The sequence below is a fragment of the Diaporthe citri genome, assembly GCF_014595645.1.
Source record: "Diaporthe citri strain NFHF-8-4 chromosome Unknown scaffold_5, whole genome shotgun sequence".
NCBI lineage: Eukaryota > Fungi > Ascomycota > Sordariomycetes > Diaporthales > Diaporthaceae > Diaporthe > Diaporthe citri.
Genome location: NW_025064850.1, coordinates 333,327 through 349,422, shown reverse-complemented (window position 1 = coordinate 349,422; position 16,096 = coordinate 333,327). Strand labels below are relative to the sequence as shown.

At 46.8% G+C, this 16,096-nt stretch overlaps 5 protein-coding genes across 5 annotated transcripts; 2 read left to right on the top strand and 3 right to left on the bottom strand.

The window, feature by feature from the left end:
* Positions 1 to 1,825: 1,825 nt before the first annotated feature.
* On the top strand, positions 1,826 to 3,445 carry INS49_010800 (uncharacterized protein; the record flags this gene model as incomplete). Its single annotated transcript, XM_043171523.1, has 1 exon — positions 1,826 to 3,445. One exon carries the CDS (start codon positions 1,826 to 1,828, stop codon positions 3,443 to 3,445), a length of 1,620 nt encoding a protein of 539 aa, XP_043023268.1.
* Positions 3,446 to 3,543: 98 nt separating this feature from the next.
* Positions 3,544 to 4,948, bottom strand: INS49_010799 (uncharacterized protein; the record flags this gene model as incomplete). Its single annotated transcript, XM_043171522.1, has 2 exons — positions 3,544 to 4,359; positions 4,421 to 4,948. 2 exons carry the CDS (start codon positions 4,946 to 4,948, stop codon positions 3,544 to 3,546), a joined length of 1,344 nt encoding a protein of 447 aa, XP_043023267.1.
* A 726-nt stretch (positions 4,949 to 5,674) lies between these two features.
* Positions 5,675 to 6,676, bottom strand: INS49_010798 (uncharacterized protein; the record flags this gene model as incomplete). Its single annotated transcript, XM_043171521.1, has 1 exon — positions 5,675 to 6,676. One exon carries the CDS (start codon positions 6,674 to 6,676, stop codon positions 5,675 to 5,677), a length of 1,002 nt encoding a protein of 333 aa, XP_043023266.1.
* A 543-nt stretch (positions 6,677 to 7,219) lies between these two features.
* Positions 7,220 to 10,376, top strand: INS49_010797 (uncharacterized protein; the record flags this gene model as incomplete). Its single annotated transcript, XM_043171520.1, has 3 exons — positions 7,220 to 7,248; positions 7,353 to 7,618; positions 7,672 to 10,376. The coding sequence occupies 3 exons, from the start codon at positions 7,220 to 7,222 to the stop codon at positions 10,374 to 10,376; spliced, it is 3,000 nt and encodes a 999-aa protein (XP_043023265.1).
* A 179-nt stretch (positions 10,377 to 10,555) lies between these two features.
* On the bottom strand, positions 10,556 to 12,119 carry INS49_010796 (uncharacterized protein; the record flags this gene model as incomplete). The annotated part of the gene is made up of 6 exons (XM_043171519.1): positions 10,556 to 10,917; positions 10,972 to 11,011; positions 11,093 to 11,334; positions 11,400 to 11,458; positions 11,540 to 11,805; positions 11,856 to 12,119. The coding sequence occupies 6 exons, from the start codon at positions 12,117 to 12,119 to the stop codon at positions 10,556 to 10,558; spliced, it is 1,233 nt and encodes a 410-aa protein (XP_043023264.1).
* Positions 12,120 to 16,096: the final 3,977 nt, after the last annotated feature.

The following is a 16,096-nucleotide window of genomic DNA, read 5'->3' as shown; positions in this document are numbered from 1 at the left end:
AAAGCCTTCAATATGACTTCGATATGAGCTTTTACGCGCTTCATGTCCTGCTCGGATCGCTGGTTGGAAAGAATGAGATACTCTGGAAAAACGCTCCTGCCCTTGGGGAGGTGAACAGTGACAGCTGTTACTGTACCTCCGCTGTGTGTACTAGCACAAATCTCAGCCATCCGGTCCAGGAAGGTTCGGAGTTCGATATCTTTGTCTTGGTCTCCACGTGCAGTCTCAGTCAAGTTGCTTGCTTCGTTCCTAGATGGCTGACTTCGACCCCTCAAGCGCTTGAGCCTGTAATAATCCTCCCTGTCAAGAAAGTGTAAGCTTGAAAGCAGGATCACTCGCTTATAGAAATCATGTTCGTATATGCCGGTTTGGAGAGACGGGCTCATGATGATGTGTGAATATAGAAAATACGTGTTGTATATTCAAGTCTGTTTGTAGACGTCTTGATTACAGACTCGTGCTGGTGATGATCAATTAGGGGATTGTTGAGAAACATTTACAAATTTCGAGCTCCCATTCGTATTATTATACACATCTCGCCTTCGTTAGTTATTCGATCATCAACCTGTACTGGCCCCTCGAAGCTGGGGCTTGTTCCGTAGCAACAGCAAGTCTTTCACGGCATGCAACTTGTATTCCTTTGATAATCGCATTCTAAGGACAGATGAAAATGAACAATCTTTGACTGTCGATGGTTGAAATATCCAGCTGAAAATAAGGAGAAGGACTGGTCATATTTAATCTATGTGTCACCCTGGCGGGAAAATCTTTGTCTCGGAGGCCAGGGCATGGCGTATTGAACATATCAGAATAGAAATCTCAAACGGCAATGGGGGGGCCATGCGTGCTTTTACTTGTATAGATTGTCTATTCTTATCTCCGACCTGATCACATCTCGAATTACACCCCTATACCCCGGTTGACCTCATCCTGATCTAACTAGATTAATTGGTAGGTTTTCTAAATAGCAATGCAGTGTATTTGCCGACTCCAGGCACCGTCCTTTGTTCACGAGTTTCACTGTGGGCCCACAAGCACTCAGGCTTGGACCGTAGCACAAATGCCATTGTTCTTTGTTGTGTTGCGGTCGTCACGACCTCTCGCTCTTGGACACAAACAACCCGAGAACCTCAAGTCTCGCCGTATGGAAAGGAATAATCAGACGAACACACATCACAGAATGCTAGTGATAATATGGGCGACTTTGGATTTTGAGATGACTGAAAATTCAGTGTACATCAGGAGGCGCTCATTGATGGGCGATCTTTCCAAACTTTGGGCGAGACCAATGTAACGGCGTAGAATACTACCAATTAGATAACCACCAGTTGGATAACCACCAGTTGGATGACCACCAGTTGGAGTGAAGCTTTCTGAGCTCATGCTTGCTAAATCTGCGCACCTTTGCACAGTCCTTGATGGGCTTCATTGTGTATCGAGAGGTCCCCTAAACGTGCAAATTGAGAAGAGAAAATAGTGAACTGAGGTTCCTCAGGAGAGAAGACAGAAACGAAATGGAAATTTCCTGAATAGGCTTTACAGGAGGGGGACTCAGCCGGGGCTCAGCGTTCTGTGTCACGATTTTTACCAAACTTAGAGGAGTAATTGGGTGAGTATGAGAACTCGTGCAAAATTCCAAATTCATTGAAGCAAGCCACAAGATCGTTGGTGGCGACCCAACAAAAATAAGCTTAGATCCGTTGGCTGCCGCAGAAGGACATGGCACTCACTGCGAGGCTTCCCATTCCCCTCACACTCCGATCTGCACTGCGCCAGCTACGACGTCCCAACACCGACACGGAAACTCCGGATTCAGTCCCCGACAATGGATGTCCTGAAGCGATTACTGTCTATATTCAAGTCCGTCCGGACCCTCATATCCATCCTGCGCGACCTCTCCAATGACTGGTCCAAGGTCGCAGCCCGGATGCGAGCGGCCCCGGGCTTCCCGCCCGCCAAGCCGACCCTCTCCCAGTGGCAGGACGACCCACCCTTCCCGGAGCTGGTCGACGTGCAAACGCCAGGCGGGCCGCCGCCCACGGCCCACATCGTCATCATCGGCTCGGGCATCAGCGGCGTGGCCATCGCGCGGACGGTTCTTCGTGAGCTGCGGCGGAAAGGCCAGCTCTCGGGCCGGCGCGTCGTGGTCCTCGAGGCCCGCCAGCTGTGCTCGGGCGCCACCGGCCGCAACGGCGGGCACATCAAGCCCAGCTCGCACGAGGTGTTCCACGGCCTGGTGCACAAGCGGGGGCTGGGCCGGGACCGCGCGGCGCGCATCTGCGCCTTCCAGCTCAGCCACCTCGACGTGCTGACCGGCCTCGCCCGCGCCGAGGGCATCGAGGGCGTGTCGGAGTGCAGGCGGGTGGAGACGGTGGACTTTGCGGTCGATGCCGACACGGATGCGAAGATGAAGGGGATGGTGGAGGAGTTCATGCCGTATGCGCCTGCCGGGTTCGAGATGGTTGCTCACACGGGCGAGCAGGCGCGGGAGAGGTTCGGCGTCAATGAGCGCGTGGCTGGTGCCGTGTCTTACCCGGCCGGCGCGCTGAGCCCGTACCGGCTTGTCACGGCCCTGTGGAGGAAGCTGTTGGGTGAGTTCCCTGGTGTGCTGGCCATCGAGACCGGGACCACGGTGGAGGAGGTCAAGGTTGATGACCAGAGCGGGCGGTCCTCCAAGCTGGAAGACGCTGGCTCATTCCCTTATGCCGTCATCACCAGCAGGGGACAGATCCTCGCCCACCACGTCGTTCATGCCACGAATGCGTTCACGTCACAGCTCGTCCCGGGACTGAGAGGCAAAGGCACATCGGCTCTATGCCATATGACCGCCCAGCGAGCGCCTGAATATTTCCCTGACAAGGATGGTAGCCGTTCCTGGTCTGTTATTTTCGGCCAAGGCTTTGACTACATAACGCAGAGGCCGACGGGCGAGCTGATGGTTGGAGGTGGTTATTTCCAAGGCCCAAAGCAAGGAATGGATCTGATGGGTGTCTACGATGACAGCAAGATCGACGCCCTGACGGTTATGCACCTGGAAGGTGCCATGTCTACCCTCTTCGACCCGGGCTACAAGGTGAAGGGCGAAGGCGCAAGGGTGATCAGGGCTTGGTCGGGGGCTATAGGCCTAGTTCCTGACTTCATGCCGCTCGTCGGGCGGCTTGATCCAAGGATCACGTCTAGGAAAGTCAAGCAGGACTCTAAGACTGGTGGCCAAGTGCTACCAGGCGAGTGGATCTCGGCTTATTTCTGCGGCGACGGCATGGTCTGGGCTTGGCTTTGTGGTGTAGCGCTCGGTATCATGCTCACTGGGAGCGAGGACGAGGCCCTGCCCGCAGAACCCGGTCGACCTGCGGGAAAGCTGGTGGACTGGTTTCCCTCGGAGCTCTATGCTGGGTGGGAACGAGTAAAAGGCATGGACATCGTCGATCTGGCTGATGCATTGTGAAGACGAGATTCAATTTGGTGTTAACCATATTGCTGCCTCTTCGCTACCACCTGCTTGCTACCAGATAATTGTATAGATGGGTCTCGCGAGAAATACCGTTAATATGGCAGTGGTGCGAGGTTCAATCCTTCAACAGAGAACTTGAACGAGTCATTCCTCGAGTAGCTCCCACCCGCGTCCAAATCCAGCCTTCCCCTGATGCAATCCTTGAAATCCACGTCCGCGTAGACGATACCAGTGTCGTCCTCCCACTGCGGGCCGGCGAGGACTTCTCCAAACGGATCGGTGATACATGATCCTCCACGGCAAATAAACTTCGCCCCTGCGCCGTTCTTCTTGACAGCCTGTTCCTTCCCAACAGCCTTGGGGCTCTGCGCTCCGTTGCTCGCAGCGGTGGTGGGCTTGCCGTCCTCGGCGCCGCACAGCACGATCTCGTTTCCATCCTCGTCAAACACACTCGGCCGCCTGCGCTGCGGATTCTTGCCGGTGCCGTGGGCGCTGTGCGTCGGGAGGGCGATCTCGAACCCTTCCTCCGTGACGCACGAGCTGCGGCGCCCGCGCGCGTACGGCTCGGAGTCGGCCCGGATCTCGTCGTCCGCGATCGCGGATGACGACCCGTTCGCCGCCGGGGTCTCGCTACCGCCCTCGCGGACGCACATGTTGGAGCTGAGCACGAAGCACCGGCCCTCGATGCCGACGGTGCGCATCAGCGAGGCCCACGCGTCCCGCCCGTCGGCGGTCGGCGCCAGGTACAGGTTGATGTTCTGCGCGTACAGGGACTGGCGGAGCAGCGGCATGTAGCTCTCCCAGCAGATGGCGGCCGCCATGTTGACCCTGACGCCGCGGATGACGGTGGTCACTGCCCGGAGGGTTTTGGGTGACCCCTGGGCCCATATCAGGCGCTCAGTGCCAGTCTGTGCCAAGCATCAGCATCCTTATGCATGAGAAAGTAAAGGTCAGGTGAGGGAAACTTACAGGCATGACTTTCCTCCTCTTGCCAATGACGCCCTTCTTAGGGCAGACATAAACAACAGCACAGTAGAGGCTACCACCCGCCTTCTCAATAAGCCCCGTGACCAAGAACACCCCCGTCTCAGCAGCAATCCTCTCCAGCTCCTCCCTCGTACCATCCCCGCGCAGGGGGGCCGCCGACGCCCCATCACCACCGACGTTCACAGCCTCAAGCCGGCGAGCGACCCAGTCGTCCCCGGCGCCGGCGCCCTCGCCGACCACGTCGCCGAGGTCGACGGCCTGCTCAAAGTACCGCAGGTACTCGTCCCTGCCCTCGGCGCTGCGGCCGCCGATGACGCAGCCGAAGGCCGAGCCGCGCGGGTACCCGCCCAGGTAGGCCTCGGGCAGGAGGAGGATGTCGGCGGCGTGGTCGCGGGCGGCGCGGCGGGCGATGCCGCGGAGCTGGGAGAGGGTGGCGGCCGTGTTGGACTGGGTCGAGGGGGAGCTTGTGGCCAGGCGGACCTTGCCTGGGGCTGGGGGCGAGGAGGACATGCTGGGCTGTGGAGGGGGAGAATGGGGGATGGGAGGGTTGTGGGATGGGGAATTATAATGATGGCTGCGGGGTGAGTGAGGATGGATGTTGGAGACGGCCTTGTCTGTGAGAATATGAAAGAAGGGAATAATTGAGGTGGTGTGATGCCGATACCGGTGGCAAGTGCTGCTACTTGCCGACTATTACGTGATTCTCAAGACGTGATGCAGCAAGAAGAATGTCGACCAAGAGTGTCTGAGAAAGGAGAAAGAGATATATTCATCCAAATTGGATCGTCGTCGAGTTAGCTGACGATGGTGTTGCCTCGTGCTACTACCCCGCATGCGAACCTTTGACCGTCGACGGATTGGGGTTACTCACTCGCATGTTCGCACAATTGGGCCCGGCGACAACCAGAGTTGGAGGGACAGGCTTTCAAAGGTTGTATTGAGAATAAGATGCGCGCCTCAAGCCTAGAATATCAATTTCTTCCTATGGGTACTGGGTATCGATTCCGTCCAATCCGTAAGTCATCAAGTAATGAAAGCCCGTCCAAAACACACACACCGTAAAACTCCTGATTGTGTCCGCCCAAACCATGTCTTGTACCTATTTCCCTGGATGGACCAGAATGTGTCCTTTATGTTTCCTTTGATGCGCCTGACAGCAATATCCCCGTCCCATGAGAGCTTGCGCTCGCGGCTATCCATATTGGAAGCCATTTGTAGTTGGTCTCATAGCCATCGTCAAGATTCGCTCGCGACGGGCATTGCTCCGCCTCCAACACTGCCGCTCAGGCTGTCGGCTCGTCCATGGCCAAGAGCCAGGCCGCTGACCGATCGTTCCGCGATGGACCTTGCCGTAGTCAAGCCTGGGCTCGTCGGCTGCTGCCCGTCGAGGTTGGCGCTCAGCACAGATAGGGGCAGCGACTCGCGGCTGCCGCCGAACTGTGATGCTGGCGGCAGTGCGCGTACCGACGCATGGTCGTAGTCCGTGTCCCAGGAGCGCCGCCTACGGCGTTGGGTGGACGATGCGAGCGTCAGGATCGAGATGTTGTCGCTCAGGAGATTGTTCGCGATGATCGCACTGTATGTGGCGGGGCGATAGGCGCTCCGTCTGTTTCGGTCGCCGTCGCTGGCGGGCATCGCGGTGACCAGGGCCTCGGGCTGGGTGTACTGGACGGTCTGGTGCTGTTGCGGCCGTGAGGTGGGTTGGGCAGCAGTGTTGGCGGGTTGGCCGTTCAGCAGGCCATTGGCCATCTGGGTCTGCATGGTCGACAGTGTCGTCGCGACAGACCGGGCGGACGGGGCGGGCGAGGAGAAGGTACTGTCGGGCCTGCGTGCGTCGGTCGCTGTGATGTTCGTGCCGGCGAAAGATGTGCCGCCGTAGGATGGGGCGGTGGTTGGGGGTCGGCCCTCGGCGTCGCCATCGGCGTCGCCTTCAACTTCAGCCGATGGCCTGCCCTCGCTCGTCGACTGCATGGACTGCCTGCTTAGCTCTTCGGCGGAGTGGACGACCAACTCGGGGTCCGGCGTGCTCTCGACGGTCGATTGGGGATAGTCAATGGAATGCGATTGTCGCTGCTGTTGATGATGAGTCGTGGACGGTGGTGGGAGCCCATGTCGGGAACTGACATGGCCTGACTGTGGGTAGGGGTTGTTTGGGCCCTTGGTGCGCTTCATCTTCTGATTCAGCCTTTTGACCCAGCTGGTGAAGGGTTTCCGACGATCTGTGGGCGCCATGGCCATTGTGCAGGCGGGGCGACGGGACAAACGGGGTTGTCAAAAAGAAAGAATGGAAGAAAAGAAGGAAGGGGGAGCGAGCGTTTGGAGTTGGTTTGCTGAGAAAGGAGAGCGATCAAAAAGGAAAGGAGACGGTCGGATCGTCGAGCTGTTGGTTGTGTGAAGACGAGACGACGAATTGGCTGGGCATGGACGGCAGTGGAATGGGGATGGACCTTGAAGTGGTGGTTACTGGCGGCATTGGGAGGGTTCTGGGGCCTGGGGCCTGGGGCCTGGGAATTGGCAATTGGCAATCGGGGGCGGAGAATGGGGGTAGTTGGACTGGAATTCCCGGGGAAGCAGCCCAAAACGCGATCATCCCGACAGCGAAAGGTTAATTCAGGCGGCATCAGGCGGCGTCAGGCGGCGTCAGGCGTTCAGGCGAGCAAGCGAGCTCTGCGAGCTGAACAGACGGGGACCGGGGGGCCCACTGAAGCCAGCCCTGTGACGTATTGCCGGTCCTGCTGCAGATACCGCAGATACGGTAGGGAGATACGGTGGGTACGTACCATGGCTGCTTACATCATCTTCAGAACGACGTCCGTTGTTTTGTCTGCTCCGTCACAAGCAAGGAGCAGCACAATCGGGGGACCCCTCGCAGACAACTCGTCTATCTGTGGACAGCTCCCTGACAATCCAGCAGCAACCAGCATCACCTCCGAGATGTGCAGCCGGCCATGTCCATCAAGCCACTCCCGGCGGATGTCGTGGCCCAGATCAAGTCGTCCGTCGTCATCACCTCCCTGAACAACGTGATCTGTGGGCTCATCAAAAACTCGCTTGACGCTGAGGCCACCAAGATCAACCTGAGCGTGGACTATTCGCGTGGCAACTGCTCCGTAGAGGACAACGGATCTGGAATTCCACCATCTGAATTCCGCGATGACGGAGGGTTGGGCCAACTGCACTGTATGTGGGAGCCCAACAAACAATAAAACGCTGCTTCTAACCATCTGATCAAGACACATCCAAATACCCGTCGCGTTCAGATATCCATGGAAAACATGGTGTATTTTTGGCGTCGGTCGCGTCTCTGTCACTGCTCTCCGTGGCATCCCATCACAGAGAGTACCACTCGCACAATTCGATGAGCATCCACAACTCCAAGGTCCTTGCCCGACACGTTCCTTGCCCTCCCGAGCAAAGAATTCTCACTTTCAACCATGGCACGCGTGTTACGGTGAGAGACTTATTCGGCTTGATGCCAGTTCGAGTGAAATACCGCGCTCTTCAAGGCGACAGGTCTTCCTTTGGTAGAGAATGGGATCGGCTTCTCTACGACCTCGTTTCTTTGATGATTTCCTGGCCCGGAGGAGTCTCTGTGTCGATTCGCGAAAATTCTAGTCGGCAGACCCTTACTTTGAGGTCTGGCTCTCAATCGAGAACCTGGCTCAATGATGGCTGCCGACTCCTGCACCAGGCATCATTCTGTGACAGCCTTGACTCAAGTGAATGGGTGTCTATCGGAGCATCTGCACCAAGACTATCTATAGATGGTTATGTCTGCCGTGAGCCGGTCGCGACAAAGCGTGTTCAACTCATCAGTCTTGGCATCGAGCCGCTTTCAAACGAATCTCGGTGCAACGTTCTTTTCGAAGAGGTGAACAGAGTCTTTGCAGACTCTGCCTTCGGTGCTGTTGATACTGAAAGTAATTCAGACGACGGCCTCAAGGAGCCTAAGATGGAAGGCTTCACCGGCAAGGAACTAAAGCTCAAAAAAGGCGTGGACAGGTGGCCAATGTTCTTCTTGAAGATTAGTGCTACACGTTCGGCCACCGATAGTTCTCTGGATGTGGAGGACATTCTTGATGATCGACGACCATCCCTGGCATTAGTCACAGATCTTCTGAAGGCTACGTTCTACGAGTTCCTGAAGAAGAACCGTTGCCGACCAAAACCAGTCAACCTATCTGTAAAAGACAGAGGTGGGCGTAATCAGGAGAATAAGAGGCCGCGTGGGAAAGCAGAGGAAGCGGGAACAAGATCGAGCACTGCGTCCAGCGTTGTACCAAATCAGAGGGAGGAACCCGCTCGCAAAGCCCAGAGGCTCGAGGTCTCTGGTAGCAGGTCAGAGTCACCATTTGATGGGTGGTCGAGAATCAAGTCCGGCCCGACTCTGCCTACATTCAAAGAGTCAATGCAGCCGTCTTCTCGTTTGCACTCCTTATCTTGGAGTTCTGCCGCAGACCCCCAGGATGCACAGGATGCGACCAAGTCCACGCAGTCGGAGCCTTCCACAGCAGAACCTTCTCAGCCCCCGCTGTACGATCACAATGGCAAACTCATGCGAAAGCCCTTTGAGGACATTAACCCGAAGCAATTGAGAGGCAGAGGTCTAATTCAGAGGGCGACTCCGCAACGAACAGCCGACGAAGGCTCAACGAAGCCACTGAGACAGTCTGCCAAAGAGGATCCCATTGAATGGATCAACCCTGCTACCAAATTGGCTACTCTTGTAAATCCTAGAACTGGGTTTGTCTTGCCTCCCAAACCATTGACACTCAGCAAAAGGGCCGGGAAACAGCTTACCCAGACGGACACATCTGACCGGAACAGCCTCGTGGGAACCAGCAACACTACTCCTTGGGTCAAAGACCTAGTAGAAAAGTGGAAGAATCCCGTCTTTGAGCTAACTGAACGTCCCATACCAAAATTACCAGACATATCAGACATGCTGGGCATCGACATCAAACCTGGTGGCCACCAGTGCGATCATGGGCTGTCAACTGTCAGCTTGGGATCGTATCACGAAGCATCCGCCTTGGGGCTTCGAGGACGGGTGTCAAAAGACGCCCTGCGCAGAGCTGAACTAGTCTCTCAAGTTGACAGCAAGTTTATCCTGGTGAAGGTGCCATTCAATCAGGTCCAAGATGGCCGGATGGAGACCGAGACATCGACTACTTCATCATGTCTGGTGCTGATCGATCAGCATGCTGCAGATGAGCGGTGCCGCGTGGAAGGTCTGATGAAAGATTACTTTGCCCGTGGTACGACAAATGTGGGCGGCAACATTTGGGAAGCAGTCACCAAAGTTCTGCCGAAGCCCTTGGTTTTCGAGCTTTCAAGGCAGGACAGAGACGTTCTGTGCCGAAGCCAGGGACATTTCGCGCACTGGGGCATCTGCTATGATATAGAAATTCCAGATGCCAGTCGAAGTCTGGGACACAGGAAGCCCAAGACTAACGAAATTGGCCCCAAAGCTCAAGTTGCTGTGCGGAGCCTCCCACCTGCTATATTGGAGAGATGCAGGACAGAGCCCCGGCTTCTCTCCGACCTCATCAGGACCGAGGCGTGGAAGCTGAATGATGAAGCAGGCCTTGCCCAACAGCCAAGACCAAGGCCCGTGATACCTGGAGGAACTGAAGATGGCAGTCCAGCCTGGGTATCGCTGTTTCATAGATGCCCGCAGGGGATCATCGAGCTGATCAACTCGAGGTCGTGCAGGAGTGCTATCATGTTCAATGACCCATTGACGCGGGAGCAGTGTGGGGAACTCCTAGAGAGGCTGGTCCAGTGTGCATTCCCCTTCCAGTGTGCCCACGGGCGGCCGTCGATGGTACCGCTGGTTGATCTGGGTGAGGGCATGGGCCAGATGGGAAACGCACCGGAGGAAAGAGGACCCTCATTTGGACGGGCGTTCAAGCATTGGAAACGTCAGAAACGTTGACGAGTTAGCATTGGCGTCAGGCGTTGGTATTCGCGATATATACGCGCAATCGCACCTAGTATACCACTTATTGGAGACGCATTCATTTTGTCTCACCATGTGAATATACTGGTAGCTGGAAAGCATCCTTGATTCTGCAAATGCCAATAATGCTCCACGATGCCGACGCTCAATTTCGTCTAACATCCTCCAGTTGCACTACCACCAACGCACGGCGGCCCGGTGCACTCGAAGCCCTCTGGGTTCACGAGATTGCCACACAGGTAGCCCGCTGCTGCGGTCCCGTTGGTAAACCTCACGTCAATGTCGTAAAGTCCAATATCAGTGCACGGCGCGACGGCACTGCACTGGAAACTGGCCACGTTCTTGTTCTTCGTAGTTCCGCGCGCGTTTCGGACCTCGAGGTTCCGAATCTGGAACTGCGAGTTTGTGCAGTTGCCTGTCCCCGGCGCGCCTGAGAATCGCGTGCACTGGGAGATGGTGAAAGCACCACCGCGGATGCCTTCCATCTCGAGATTGTTGGCGTGCACGTCTGATGCGACTGGGACGAAAAGCGTGAGACAAGGTTCCTGGCCGGGAAGGTGTAAGCACTTACAGCCGAGACCGCCGCCGCCGCCATTTGGTGGGTACCCGTTCTGGTCATTGGTCCAGGTTTTGACATAGACCTACCAGCAGAATCAGTTTTGTCCCTTACCGTTTCGTAGACTTCAGCTTACCGCGTGCAGAGTGTTGAAAAACGAAATGTTCTCGAAGTGCAGCCTCTCAATCGTTTCATACGCGCCTTTGTACTGCCCAATGCTGCCCAGAGCGATGCCCAAGCCATTGTGGAACTTGGAGTTGGTGACACTGACATCGGTGCTGTTGGCCTTCATGGAAATGCTGTCGTCCGCATTGTAGACGGTCCAATTGTTGAATCTGATATTGGAAGAGAAGAATGTGTCGGCACCATCCGTGTTCGCTGTGCCTATTAGCAACCTTTGCTGTCTCTTCGGGGTTCACGAAAGCTGTAATACGTATACTTACAGCTCTGTACGGTATTTCCGGTGTTGTTGACGAAAATGCTGTCAAAGGTGTTGTTGTGGCTGTGAATGATTGACATTGTCCTGGATTCCTTCTCAGCCCAATGCTGCGCTCAGGATCTATTGTAAAGACCGGATACTTACCACATTTGACTTCTCAAGAAACTCACGCCTCGGAACACAGAGTTTGTCAAGCCATTGAACGTGATCGCGTGCGGCCGGCCTGGGTAGTTGGACGTGTTCGGCTGCTCTCGAATGAAACGGTACCAATCATCACCATTGCCATCGAAAGTGCCGTGTCCGTGCCCTTCGAAAGTGATCCCGTCCCCGCCCAAGATGAAGGCGGTCGACTGGTTCTGATAGCCTACTGGCATCGAATTGTTCAGCCAGTACGAGATATTCGTTCCCCACTGATGAAAAAGATCAGCTCTGGTCAAAGTTGGATGGTGGAACAACGTACTGAGAGGGTCCCCTGGAGGTCTATTTTGACATTTTGCAGCCAGGTGATATTCATCACCGAATTGACGTGGTAGGTCGTGGGCTCAAATATGACCGTGGCATCTTGTCCACACTCCCGGAACGCTTCAATTATTGCAGGAGCATCGTCAGTCGCATTGCTGCCGCCAGATTTCACGGTGCACGTTTTGGCCTGCCTGGAAAGGGACGCTGCTGCAGTGACACCTGACAACAAGGCGAGGAGCGTGGTTGCAGACTGGCTGAGCATCTTGAATTATTGGTTCATCTGCTAAGAGAAGGGTAGAACCAGCTGTGATGCCAAAACCATTAAACCATGTTGATTAAATATAGTGAACAATGGCCATGACTCGGTACATGAAGAGCCGAATGCCCCGGCATCACTTGCTCGCTGCTCTGCTTCACGCGGAAGATATACTATCCAAATACGCACGCGGGGAATTTTGCGCGAATCAAACAAGATATTGGTCTACTTGGGACTCAAAAGTAGCCCGAGGCACATTGTCGATCGACGCGGGGATGAAAGCAGATGCGTGTCATTGTTGAGCTCGGAGCTTCGTGTTACAGTGACCCCGAAAAAGTCTTGCAACATCTACCCATTCCTGTACAAACTCACCAACTTTAACCAGCCATTTTAATATTTTGATATTTAATGATGACTTTACACTTTATTTATATATAATTTTAAAGTATTATATTAACTTTTATAAACTTTATTTCTTAATAAATAATATAAAGATTTTTAAAAGAATTTTAAAAAAAATAAAAAAATATTTAAAATTTAAACATTATTAAGGATCTTAATCACTAAAACCCCTTGTAAGGATATTAATGATTTATGTTTACAATTTTAAAATTAATTAAAAATATTATTTTAATTTTAAATCTTCATAACTTTTAAAATAAATTAAATAATAATAAATAAGTTTATAATATATAATTAATGTTATGGGTTGGCCTTAAGCGTTTATTAAAAGGTACCTAAAAGGAGTTATAAATTGCAATATTTAAGAAGTAAGTTAGGCCTTAAAAGGGCCTAACTCTGAATTTATTTTTTAAGTATATGCCTTATTATATAAGAGGGTTGAGTATAATATAGGCTTGGCATAGGTATGCATTATGGCTTAGGCAATAGCTTAAGCCCATTATATAGCCCCCTTCCCGCTCTTATATTATGCATAATAAGGATTAAACTTAAGGCTTTTACGGTTTTATGCTAATTATATATTTACTATATATATAGTCCTTTATTAATATATTATAATTATATATAAACTATATATATTAATTATGCTAAGGCCTATTTATGCTTAATTAAGAAAGTATAAATTATATATCCCTACCTTATTTTATTAGCATTTATGCACCCTATGGTATTATAACGCATTAAGTTAACGTTATATCATAATATGCATTAAGTATAATATATATTAGCTATATGCTTAGCTTATTGCTATTTACTTACTGTAATAATTACGGGTTATTAATTCTTTAATCTTAGTTTACATTATAATATAGCTATTTCATATTTAAGTTTCTTTTATGCCGTAATTATAAAATATTGCAACCTTCCCTTAATAACTTTATTATATAGCCATAGCGTTAATTACTCATTATCACTATATATTTATATTATTCTGCCTTATCTTAATTATTACTATTAATTAAATAAGTTACTCTTATTATTACCTTATTTTCCTTTTAACTTATACTTAATATGCAGCCTTAATAACTTTAATAAAGATATTCTTATTAATTAACAATACCTTTATAATTCCTTGCTACTTATATTATAAACCTAACCCTTTAATTAATAATACCCCCCTTTATATTATTAATAATAATACTTATATAATCCCTTGCTATGCCAACTTACCTACCTTATAATATACTTAATTTATATTTAATAACATTCCTATTATACTTAGCTTATATTTAATTTATATTTATAATATAAATATATTAACCTTATTATAATTTTAATATTAATAAGATAATATTCATTAATGAATTTAATAAAAATTATAATAGCTAAGGTATTATTATTATTAATGTTAAAGGAAACCTGCCTTATTCTCTTAATAATAATAATTAAGGCTTAAAGGGTTATTATGTTATTAATAACTACCTTATCTTAAGCAATAATGATAATAATAATTAGCAGCTTCTTATTATTAAAGAGTTTTTATATAAGGGCTATATTTAAGTTTTAGCTAATATTAATATTTTCCTTAAATATATTTATAACGCTTATAAAGATTTATATATTAATTATTGCTATTATTATAATTCTTGCTATTAATATAAGCAAAAGTTTGCTAAATTAATTATATTATGCAATGCCTTTTATGCTCTTTTAAGTATATATTATATTAATTATAAGTATATTTTATATATATCTTAGCGTAAAGGTAAACTTAATATAATTAAGGGTAATGCCGCTAAGTTTATAACTTTTTTTAATATCGTTATGCATGCATTTAATTATTTGCTTGTCTTAATTTAATAAAAGCCCTTATTAATTATGCTTATCCTTGCCTTAGTTACTTATGTATATAAATTAGCCCTTATTATTAACCTTATTAATAATAATTATGCTATCTTAATTCTCTATACTTTTTAAAGTGCGCTTAATATAATAAAGCTTTTAATCTTTATTTATAATAATATTATTGGCGGGTGCAAGGAATTACGTAAGAAATGATATCGCGTTAAATTCCAGCTAGCTATAAAAAGCTAGCTTTTACGCTTATTTTAAATATTCTTTTAAGAAATTAACTTTTCTCTTTTCTTATATATTTAATGCTTTAATTAAGCTTTTCTTATTTTTAAGAATTTTTAAAATATTTATTTTTTTTCTTTCTTTAATTCCCTTTTATTTTTATCTTCCCTCTTTATTATATTAAAGCTCTTCCTTAAGTTATTCTTAAAAGGATTTAGCAAAACCTATTTCTTATTATTTAAGTAGCTTATTTTTATTAATAATTTAATTTAAGTATAATTTTAATTTTATGCATTTTTAATTAATAATAAGAAAAATAAAAAGTTAATTATAAGTTAATTATTTATTAATTTTATTTCTTTTTATTTTTATATTAAATATTATTAAATTATTTTATATATTAACTTAAAGCTTTAATTAAAGCTTATATTTATCTTTAACTTATTATAAAGAAAAGTTAAGTATAATTAAACTTATAATAATATTATAAGTATTTTAAGATTATTTTTTAATTTTAAGGTACTTTTTATACTTTTAATATTTAAATAAAATATTACCTTAATTATATATTAATATATTATTAAGTTTTAAACTTATTTTAAGTTTTTTATTAAAAACTATGCTTAAAATATAATAATAATATAAACTTAAGATTAAAATAATAAATTTAAACTTTATAAATATTACTTAATATTAATTAAAAATACTTTAAACTCTTAATTAATATTTATTATTATTATTATAACCTTAAATTTAAAATAAAAGGAGCTATAATATAAAATTAAAATACTTACCTTACTTACTTATAAGTTTAATAAATAGCATTATATTATATATTTTTATATTAATTAAATTATATAAAAGATTTAAACTTAAAATATAATTTTACTTAAGCTTTAATTAAATTTAAATTTAATTTATTAAGGATTTAATATAATATTAATAAGTAAGGTATTAAATATAAATTTAAAGGGCTTTCTTTATTATAACCTTATAATTCTTATTTCTTAATAAAATATTCTTTTATTAAATTTATTTTATTTATTATATTTATTAATACCTTTATTTTTTAAACTTTAATTTAAATATTTTATAATAATATTAAAGATAAATTTTTTAAAAGTAATTGCATTAATTAAAAATATTATTACTTGTAAGTTTCTTTATTTTGCTATTATTTTAATAAAAATTATTATAATATATATATTATACTTTTAAGCTTAAAATTCTCTTAAACCTATTTTTATTTTAAAAGTATTTTTAAATCCTAAAAACTATTTATCTTTTTTTATTTAAAGTTAAGAAAAGAATCTTAAGAAACTTATTAAGGGAAAAAGGAAATTTAATTTTACTTATTATTAATTAAAATATTAACCTTACTTTAATTAAACCTTATAATTTATTATTAATAATAAATTAAGAACTTAAATTAATATTTTAAAAATTTTACTTTTTATTAATATAATAATTTTATTATAAGTAGCTTTATTTATAATTTATAATTT